At 35.9% G+C, this 11,200-nt stretch overlaps 1 protein-coding gene across 1 annotated transcript in view; it reads left to right on the top strand.

Moving 5' to 3' along the window:
• The window catches only part of FAF1 (Fas (TNFRSF6) associated factor 1), a 334,517-nt gene that overhangs the window by 272,221 nt on the left and 51,096 nt on the right, over positions 1-11,200 (top strand). Inside the window, exons 13-14 of the mRNA XM_012639350.1 lie at positions 5,084-5,164; positions 6,572-6,649. Coding sequence (XP_012494804.1) covers positions 5,084-5,164; positions 6,572-6,649 — 159 coding nt within the window. The remainder of the gene's footprint in view (positions 1-5,083; positions 5,165-6,571; positions 6,650-11,200) is intronic.

Below are 11,200 nucleotides of genomic sequence, written 5' to 3' on the forward strand. Positions count from 1 at the left end.
TTTGTTTGAAAAGCCTTTATTTCACCTTCAGTTTTGAAAGATATTTTCAGTGCATATAGAATTCTCGATTGATAGGGTTTTTTTCTTTCAGTACTTTAGTGATGTAGCTCCACTGTCTTCTCAGTTGCAGTGTTTCTGATGAGAAGTTCTCAATCTTTTTTCCCCTATCCATATTTCATCTTTTCTCTGACTGCTTTTAAGTTTTCTTTTTATTATTAATTTTAAGCAATTCGATTGTGATGTATCTTGATGTAGTTTCTTCATGTTTCTTTTGCTTGATGTTTGTTTAGATTCTTGAATCTGTGGCTTTTTAGTTTTCATCAAATTTGAAAAAATTTTGGCCATTATTTCTTAAAGTAGTCTTTCTTCCCCTTACCCCCTCCCCCCATTCCCACACTCCAATTCAACTTACATTCAGCTGCAGAAGTTATCCCAGAGATAACTTTTACAACTCCGTACCTTGATTGACTCCAAAATAAGGTCTCTGTCCACAAATTGGGCCTCCAGGTTACCCTACCTTGTCAGGTTCTTTATTACCTTATTATTTACATCTCTGATTTTCAGTATGCTCTTTATTTCTGGTACCCAGAAACTTATCTTTGTTTCTTTCTGACATGCTCAGTAGAATTTAACATATTTGTTATATTTTATCTACTATCTCTAAGTATCCATATTGAGAGAATTTCAGGTTATCTTGATTCATATCTCTTTAGGGATAGATAGCAGGGCCATTTCCCTGTTTAAAAGGACATATTTATTAAAGAACAGGGTATGCATTCTAACCTGGGCATTGAGAAAAACAAATAAATGTCATATGTGTGTATGTATTTGATAAGTATTTGAAAAAATCCTAACCTCTACAGCCTGCTTCAGTTTGGTAATTCAGAGTTTTGTATTAGTCTTTTGAAAATTAATTAATGATTACTAATCTTCAACACTGTTTAAGGATAATAAATCCTTATACATCTAATAAATCCTAAATACATCTAAATTCCATTTTTGGTTAATTTTTCCTTTAGGAACCATTTGACAGCTCATAAAATGTTTTCATTATTTTTAATGGACACTATTTTTAGTGGGTTATAGTGAAATCTGATTCAATGGCTATTATTTCAGAGATATAGGACTATACTGAACCCATCTAGTGTGCTACAGAGGGGGAAAAACATAGGCTTCAGGATGAGAATGACTAGATTTGAATATTAATTCCAGCACTTCTTAACAACTCATAATACTCAGGATAGGAAATATATTTAAATGAAAATTACTAGTCTGAAGAATACTTTGAGCCTCTATGACTTCTGTGATATAACTATTGAGCACTCATAATTCCATTCACTCATACAACAAATATGTATTGGATGCTTGTCACATAGTACCCTGGATGCTATAGGAGATATTTTTTATATAGACGTATAGAGTCTTTCCCCTCTGGGAGTGTACAGCTCAGGTGGGGAGCAGTAAGACAAATATGCAAGTGAGTGTAGCGCCAAGCAGTATGAGAGCAGTCACAAGTATGCTACAAATGAAAGGCTCCAGTTGAGGCTATCACTTACTTCTGAGCAGTCCATCTTCTTAGTTTGGTGTGACAAGGAGTGGGGTTTTTTGTTTTGTTTTGTTTTTTTGAGACAGGATCTTGCTTGTCACCCTGGCTATAGTTTAGTGGTGTCATCATAGCTCACTGCAACCTCAAACTCCAGAGATCAAGAGATCCTCCTACCTCGGCCCCTGCAAGTACCTGGGACTACAGGTCCATGCCACTATGCCCAGCTAATTTTTCCATTTTTTCTAGAGATGGGGTCTTGCTCTTACTCAGGCTGGTCTCTAGCTCCTGGCCTCAAGCAATCCTCCCGCTTCAGCCTCCCAAAGTGCTAGGATTACAGGTGTGAGCCACCTTGCCCAACCACAAGGAGTGTTTTAATACCAAAGTAGCCTAAGCCATAGCCTAAGCAGCACTTAAGACCTATTTCTGAATTTGATCATCTAGCTGTTCCACCTCCACTCAGTCAATGTATGGAAATTTCTAGTTACTTTGATGTGTCCTTTCAGATTTAGAAAGGGGAACCTCCACAAAAACAGCTTTGTAGGGCATAGGAGAAATTCCAAGGGACACATCTACAAGTTATGAGAACAAATTTATACACGAAATGTTAACCACACACCTGGGATTTTCTAAAAAGTCTAATAATATAGAATAATATGGCAAAAATGCCTAAGCAGTTTTCTCTAATTCCCCAAATTGGAGATGACTGTGAACAGGACAGTTAGAGAGGTAAGTACAGCATCTACAGGACAAGAAGAAGTGATAGCCATTCACAAGCAACTACTAAACATGCAAGAGGGTATGACCATGATGAATTTAGGGAAATTCATCCTGGGCCACATGCCTGAGCCAGCACATCTGCCGGGGTGGTCAGAGAGGGCTGTGGGCAAGGGAAAGAGTGCACAACAGGTGCTACATTCTAATTCTGAGGCAGAGATCCTTATATTTAATGGCTTCTCCTATCTGCTACAATCTGTTTTAAAACAGAGCTGTTTACTTAGAATGCTTTTATTATAAACTGTATTTGTGCTCAAAGGGCTTCCAGCTGTGATAGCTTTTAGAACGTCCCTTTGTTATGTGTATATAGTGTCATAACAGGTCATTCCTGTCCAACCAGTCGATTTCATTGACCCTGATGGAGCTGCTTTATGCATATCTTTTTCTTTTTTAGTTTAATTTAATTTAATTTAATTTTAATTTAAAAGCTATATCTTTTTCCTTTTTAATTCTTGCTGTAGGCAATAAGTACTTTATGCCTGGAAACATGATGCATTTATTCAATATATGCTTATGAAATACCTCTCAAAGTCTAGACAGTGTGGAATACAGAGGTATATAATAGGACAGGTTCTCTGCCTTTGTGGAGCTTATAGTGTCATGAGGGAGTCCTATATTAAGTAAATAATTACACAATAATTAATTGTAATTGTGATAAGTGCTTTAAAGGGAAAGTACAGAATGTTGTAAGAGAAACCTAAGTGAATTTGAAGGGGAGAGGTCAGAAAAGTAAGGTCAAATTAAATTTTTAATTAGCTGGGTGTGGTGGTATATGCCAATAGTCCCAGCTACTCGGGAGGCTGAGGTAGGAGGATCACTTGAGTCCAGGAGTTTGAGGTTACAATGAGCTATAAGGACACCACTGCACTCTAGCCTGGCTGACAGAATGAAATTCTGTCTCCAAAAAAAAAAAAAAAAAATTAAAATTTTAAATATCTTAAATATTTCCCCAATTCAAATATAGAAAGGTAAGATTACTCCCATAGTTTGTTGATTACATTCAAGAGATACCTAAATTTGGAAAGATAGACTTATCCACAGAGGCATAGGATCCTCGGAAGTTCAATCCTTTAATTTAATGGATAACTGAAAGGGAAAATGTTATTTACTCAAGAGCACATTGCTTGCTACTGGTAGGGCTAGGACTTGAACACAGGTCTGCTAATCTTCTCATTACTTCTCCTCAGTTAGTTGAAAAATAAATTATGTATGAAATATAGATCAGCTATGACCAAATGAACTACTAAGTGGCCACTTTGTACAAACTTGTGTTTTGGGTGGAGGAAAGAGTTACGAAGTAGTGAATTAGGCAAATGCAAATATAAACAGAAATACACAAAATGTGCCTTATCAGCCTAGTTGTATCTAGTCATAGTAAAACCTTAATAAACAGGCCAAAGTAAGAGAGAGCCAGTTGGAATTAGTGAAAATATATTTAAAGGAAAATGCTTCTCTTTCTTTGAAATATAAATACTAACTGCTAAGTACGAGTCTCTAATTAGAAGTTTTTAAAACCCAATTTTATTAATGTGTAGTATTATATGATGTATAAATTATTCTGAATACTTTGTAGCCTAAGTGGTCTCTCAGGTTAAACAGGGTTCCTGATATTTTATACTATAACAATTGGCTTCAGGCCAACAACATCTAATTCTTTATTCGAAAAATTGGAAATCAATGAAATGTTACTCTTTGTACCTGAGCTTCTGGAATTAGTTGAATTATTGAAACTAGAAGAAGTATTAGGCTTCACACAGAAGGCTGGTCTTGGTTAGGTATCAGAGAGAGCACCCTAAGAGAATGCTGAGGATATATTCAGCCTTGAATTGGGGGAGACAAAAAGTAAGAAAGCATTAAGTTAAACCATATGAAAATTCCAGTTTTATAGGTCAAAAATAGTTAAATATTGCTGACTTTATATGATTCAGCCTAATAAACAAGTGATCAAAAAGGGAATCTACACTCTAATATAGACAAGTATGGGTATTTATTAAGTTTAAGTACATGTGTATTGGCTATACTTTTGAACTTAACAAATGAGAAATTCTGTTAGTGAATTAACTTTTAATTTTATAGGGAATCATGATTTAAATAGAGGCAGATGGTATAATAACTTCAGAAGCTAAAAATATTCTAAAAGATTTTCAACTTAGTTATCCACACTTCCTGAGTATGAATGTAGTGGGGAAATACTTATTCGATAACCAAAGCTTTAGAGATGTGGTATGGAATGAGGTTAACCCAGGGTCTTTTGCCTTCAGCCTCTTTCTATGCTAACCAGCGGATTATTTCCTAGTCTTTTACAACTCCCTTCCAGTCCTTAGTTTCATACTGACAGTTTCCAAGTTTATCTCAGGAAAATCAGGAGAAAGGTGAAAGAGAACTAATACTTGGGAAAATGAACTAAGTGCCTGATCCTTTGCTAGACAGTTTATATATCATTGCATTTAATTCTCACAATAACCATATAAGTCAAATAATATTTCTGTTTTACGATAGAGGAAACTAAAACCTAGAGAAGTTAAATTACTTACACAAGGTCTAATAGTATGTAAGTGGTAGAGCTAGGATTCATTCTTATTTTCACTGTGTACCATATTGTTCATCATATTGTTTATTTATATCCTATACACTTAAAAATTTTCTTATTTAATTAAAATAAATTCACACAGGAGTAAGACAAAGGCATTATCATTGGTTTTTTTCTTTTCTTAAACAAAATAATGTGGTAAAATGCATTTGAATCTTTGTCTTTCTTTTAAGGCTGAACGTGAAGCCAGAGAAAATGTGAAAAGAGAGCAAGATGAGGCTTATCGCCTTTCACTTGAGGCTGACAGAGCAAAGGTGGGTTTGGTCAGCTGACTTCTGGGATAAAGCACTCAAACCTAAATAGTCTTTCATTATTAAAATGCCAGCCTTTTAATCATTTTGATCCCTAGAAAGATTGTGTTTGCAATGGAGAAAGCTAGATTCAATTAACAGAAAGAATATAATTCTATCAATGGTTCTTAACACATTAACTGCCATGTGAGTTGTAGTTAACTCACGCTAGTTTTGAGCCTCGGGCCTTGTGCAGTATATGTAACTCACACGTTTCTTCACCTTTGGAGCCTTGTGAACTATTTTTCAAGTTGCATATAACTCACACACAGAAAACAATAAAAAATAACAAATTTTTCATTAAGTTAGAAAGGATCATTGTATTTTTGCAGTTTTTATTCTATTTTCATAATGAAACACTGTGGCCCCCCCCAAATTTTTTTTTCTAGTGTGGCAGTCAATGTGTTAAGGCATGCTTCATTTTGACCATAAAGTTTGTCTTAAATCATGGAAAATGAAAACAAGAATGAGCCTTGTATCTATTTTATTTGTTTTTTAATTGGTCTTTAATAGAAGCCAGCAATATTTTAAAGGGTCTTTAGGTGATTCTAATGTGCAGTCAGGGTTGAGAACCACTGATTTGTTTAATACTTCTTGAGTACCTGCTTCTATATTGGACATTGAAGAAGGGGAGGAAAATGAATAAGCCACAGGTTTTGCCCTGAAAGGAGGGCTCACAAATGTGGTATAATAGATTAAGTCAAGAACACAGATAGCTGTAACATAAAGCAAGGTTCTTAAGTGTCACAAGGGAAGTACTGACTTCTTTGAGAGTTCAGCGAACAGAAATTTCAGTGGAAATTTTTTTCTAAATTTTGGAAAGCCAGGAAGTAGGAATATACTGGGGAACGTTTTAAAGAAGAAATGGTATATGTGAATTGGACAGAGAAAATGGAGTAGGAGGGAAGAGAAAGTAATATAAGCTAGCATTAGGGGTCTGGAAAGCATGGAGGATGGATAGAAGCTAATGTGAGTAGAGCTTGAGTACAGAAGAGATAACAGAAAGTGCCAGAAAGGAAAACCAATGAAAAGTCCTGAAGGATCTTAAATGCCACATTATCCAGAGCTATTGAAGGCATTTAAATAGGAGCCCAACATTTTTAGAGAGCTGTGCTCTGTTGTTGCTTTCATTTCCATTCTTGTTTGGGAGAAAAATATTTCCATTAGTATAGTGTACCTCCAAATCATGCTGGGAGTGAGCCCTTTGAATATAACATGCTCCTTCCTTCCTTCCCTCCCTCCCTCCCTTCCTTTCTTCCTTCCTTCCTTCTTTCCCTCCCTCCCTTCCTTCTTTCCTTCCTGCCTTCCTTCCTTCCTTCCTCAGTATGTATTGAGTATTGAGTGCTTGCTCCCTTTCTATTTTATAAACAGAGGGAAGCTCATGAGAGAGAGATGGCAGAACAGTTTCGTTTGGAGCAGATTCGCAAAGAGCAAGAAGAGGAACGTGAGGTGCGGCATAATTTTAAGAAACATTATTCAAAAGCTGAGTTATATTTCCACTGTATTTGATGCTGAGGCTATTGCTCTTTCTTATAACTTATTTTTTTCTACTTTTCTCAGACTCATTTTAGTATGGAAGACCTAACTTTTCCTTAATCATCCCTGATCTGTTGTATGGAACTCTTAGAGAACTTAATCTTTTACTAAATTCACAGCTTTCTATTATCTTCAATTCCTTTCCCCTTTTTCTGCCTGACAAATACTTCCTTCCCATCCTTCCTGGATATTGTCTCACCCCAAGAATAGAAAGAGTGTCTTTCCTGTCCCTTCTTCAGGCTTCACTTTACCCACCAAAAGATACTACAGGTTACTTCTGCCACATCTTGCATTGGGCCTCTGAATCCACTTAGCTTAGCTGATATTTTTCCCCTCTGAGTTCATGTCATGTCCATACCAATATTGAGAATTTTTCATTCACTTATTTTGCAAACACTTTTTGGATACTTACTACATACCCAGAATCTGTTAGGGCACAGTGATATAGACATGGATCCTGCCCTCCAGGAGTTAACAGTCTTATAAAAATAGGGTTGTAATACCATATGTAAAAGTTATTATAGAGGTATGCCTAAGGTGCAGTGGGAACAAAAAGAAGGGGAGTTAAATGACTTCCTAGGTTGGCTTCACAGTAAAGGACTTTTATTAATAAAACTTTTTTCTAGACATGATATATAATGGCAAGATTCGCTTATAAAAAGAGGAAGCCCTCTAACAAGTGACAGAAAGGCCTGGAGGGCCCAAACTGGGGTTGAGGAAAATTCAGTCATCATTTTCAGTCAAAGGATGCCACCCACTTCTTTCACTTATTTAATACATGCTTTTCAAACAAGAACTGTGCTGAGCACTGAAGGGAAACAAAGGATAATAGAACATTTTCTGCCTGCAAAAAGAGATTACATCTTGGAGGGAAGCTATAACATGTCTACAAGTAATAGCAAATCAAGAAAAAATGTGCCAAATGACATAGAAAAAGTTAAAAGCAAAATACTTAGGGAATTCAGGACCAAAGGAAAAATCTTTTACAGGTTCGATAATCAGACAACATATGGAAGAAGTAATATTTGAGCTAGGTCTTGAAAGATATGTGAAATTTCACTATTTGGAAATCATAGTTTATCTATGTTAAAACACTTATTGAAGAATAACATCTATTGGATGTCGGGCAGGGGGGGCGAGGAGGAGGGGACGGGTATTTGCATACACAAAGAGTACAATGTGCACTATCCAAGGGATGGACACACCTGAAACTTGGACTTGGGGGGGAGTGGGGAGGCAAGGGCAACATACATAACCTAAACATCCGTACCCCCATAATATGCTGAAATAAAAAAAATAAAAAAACAAACAAACAAAAAAAAAACTTATTGAGTAACTGTCACATATGTACAAGATACCATGCCTGACAAACCCTAGTCTCTGCACTCTGAGGATTCTCAATAATGGAAGGGAGAAAATACTTTGTTGAGCATCTTCTGGGTATTGAATACTCTGCTGGCTGCTTTACATATGCTTACTCACTAACCTTTAAAACAAGCTACAAGGTTAGAAATTTCTCTTTACAAGTGAGAAAACTGAAGCTCATTAAGGAGTCGCACATACAGAAATAGGAACAGCCAAGATTTTCACCTAAGTCTTTGTGACTACAAAGCTCATGCTCTTTTTCATGCTTTATTCCAGTGCAAGGCTATACATCATTGTATGTGTTTATAGTAGTCATATATGCAGTTTCACAAAAGTTTAGATAAGAAAAAGATTAATGACCATCCTTTTAAGCTATTTCAAGAAATATACTTTTAAAACTCAGGATTCTTGCTTCATTATGCTCTATTTCAAACATGCTCTCTCTCTTTCTGTTAATAATATACCTTCAGCCACCCTGGTTTGCTAAAATGTCAAGGGTACACAATTAACTGCATGTTCTGGATCTAGAGCTTGGCAGCATATGTACTTTCTTCTGATGATTTGCCTAATTTAACCTGGGCCAAAATTTTCTCTCTTTTCCAAATGTAAATCCTGTCCTTTCATAGAAGACCCTATAAATATCTTTTAGCATAACTCAATATATATGTTCCAGCTGTTAACATGTGAGAGGATGAGGCACGGGGACAGGGAGGGCAGGTAAGATTTTGCACGTAGTCATTACTTGCACTTGTCCATTGATGTGCTCCCATTAAATGCAAGTTCGGATAATACTGTGCACTCTACCCTACTTCACCTGGGAGTCACAATTAAAGGCTCTTATAAATCCCACCATAAAGAAACTATTTATCTTAATTTATTTATCTTAATTTAATCCAGTCTTATCCAAATTTGATCCTTTTTTTTTTTCATGGAACACTAATTAACATATGTTAGCACACTGGTGTGTCACAAACCCCTCTTTGGAGAAAGCTGGTATCATGCAACCTCTGAAGAAACTGAGACCCAGAAAGATTATATAGTTTGCCTATGGTCACCAAACTGGTTGCACACATAATCTGGATCAGATTATGGTCACCTGACTTTTCACAGTATCACTACCTTCCTTCTAACTGGAAATCCTAACCGGTATAATTACGTCGAGAAATAAGAGTGGTTTTATTTTTATTATCTCCAGTATTTGAAGATCCTTTAGAAAAATGAAGTATTAAATAGTTAAATCACCTTGGTTTTAGAGAAATTCCTTACTGGTGGACCTGATTTTGCTGTGTGGTAACTGTTGGAGTGAAATCAGTAAAATCTAGAAAAGTATATTGGTCTGGTCCTTAGCCCTGATAAGGAGAAAGGCTGTAAGACTATTCTGAAAGAAAAGCAAAGAAATAACAGCAAAGATCTCACCCTATTTTACTAATTTATATATTTACTTATTCTTTACAAAATCAGTTTCAAGAAACTTAGATAAATACGTGCATTTCAAAGGGATTAAAAAAGAAAGAATAGGTAAAGAAATCAGGGCAAAGGACAAATAAAGATAAAACCAAAGGTAAGATTAACATGTTGACAACAGAAAATCCAGTACAGGCACCAAATCTGTGTGACAGGGTTCTATACATTTGTTCAACATGAACCATAAAATTTGTTCTATACTTCTCTTGGGCCAAGGCAAAAAAAAAAAAAAATTATAGTTTACAAGCTTTACTTTGTGTGTAACATCAGATAAAGGCCAGTCTCCCAGAAGGTGCCCACATTTTTCTAGTACTGAGACTTAGGAGCACTGTTTCCTGTGATTCCTATTCAAAAGGAAGCTGTGCAATGTGGTGAATACCATCCCCAGCTATATCCAGTAGCTACAATGACAATAGCAAGTCATGTATACCAGTTTCTTATAACTTTTTAAATGTAATTCTGAGTCATAAGGCCAAAGCACAATTTAGTAAAATCATCTCTGCAAAGGCCCAAATAATACCTTATTCTCGTAGTCTGGTTTAAGGGATGGATTTTATAATAACTAGAGGAATATGCAAACTATATATCTTCCAAGAAAGCCTTCCTGAATATTGTTTTTTTTTGCCACTGAGTTTTTGGTAAGCAGACTAGGTCTTTAGCTAAAGTCTTTGACTCCCAGGTCAAATAGTACATGGACAAATTTAGGACATGGTCTAATAATTAGAGCTATGGCTAAAAGGGCTAAATTTTGGAGAATCATGGGTAGGAGAAAGTGGACACAAAGCTATTCCCTTTTGCTGATGGTTCCCTTAGATAGAAAAAAAAAAAAAAGTTAATTTTTGCCTATCTACCCAAAGTTGTTTCCTTTTATGCCTTGGTGCCTCCTTAAGTAGATAATGTCATATAATATGGCCATTAATTGGAGGAACAGAAGAACGTGGAATTAGAAGGCTTGGCTCTTTCCCTTCAGTTTTCTGATTTGATCTTCACAACCACTCTATAAAATTGGTGAGGCAGATATCATTACTGTTTTACAGTTGAAGAAAGTAAGATCACAGCTGGATTTAAAAGTCTATTTTTAGCCTGGCACAATGGTACATGCCTATAGACCCAACTACTCTGGGGGTGGGAGGCTGAGGCAGGAGGAACGCTTGAACCCCGGAGTTCGAGGCCAGTGTGAGCAATATAGCAAGACCCTATCTCTAGAAAAATAAAATAAAAAATTTAAAGGTCAGCCTAATTGGATCTTGAAAAAGTTGTTTCTGCCAAAACCAAGTGTGAATCCTACAACTCATACAAATCAATTTCCCAACAATAGCTCAGCCAGTAAAGTACTTTAAGCACATGGTAACGTAAAATTTAACTCCAGTGTCAATGACATATTTGGTTCTCATTTACATTTTAGTCTTATTCAACACTGGTTAGGCATACAGCATTAAGTTTGAAAATTACTGAACTGTTTAAAAGATCAGTACTAGATCTATAACTATTATACTCTCCTTTTTGGAGATTTCAACCATCACAGTGAGGTGAGATCAAGTGATTGGTCGAATTATACCTGGACATAGGGAAAAAAAAAAAAAGCAAAGAAACTTATTAACAAGTATACTTTTAATTAGCCTAGGGATAATATAT

This window comes from Propithecus coquereli, unplaced genomic scaffold, assembly GCF_000956105.1.
Source record: "Propithecus coquereli isolate 6110/MARCELLA unplaced genomic scaffold, Pcoq_1.0 Scaffold14, whole genome shotgun sequence".
In the NCBI taxonomy this organism is placed as follows: domain Eukaryota; kingdom Metazoa; phylum Chordata; class Mammalia; order Primates; family Indriidae; genus Propithecus; species Propithecus coquereli.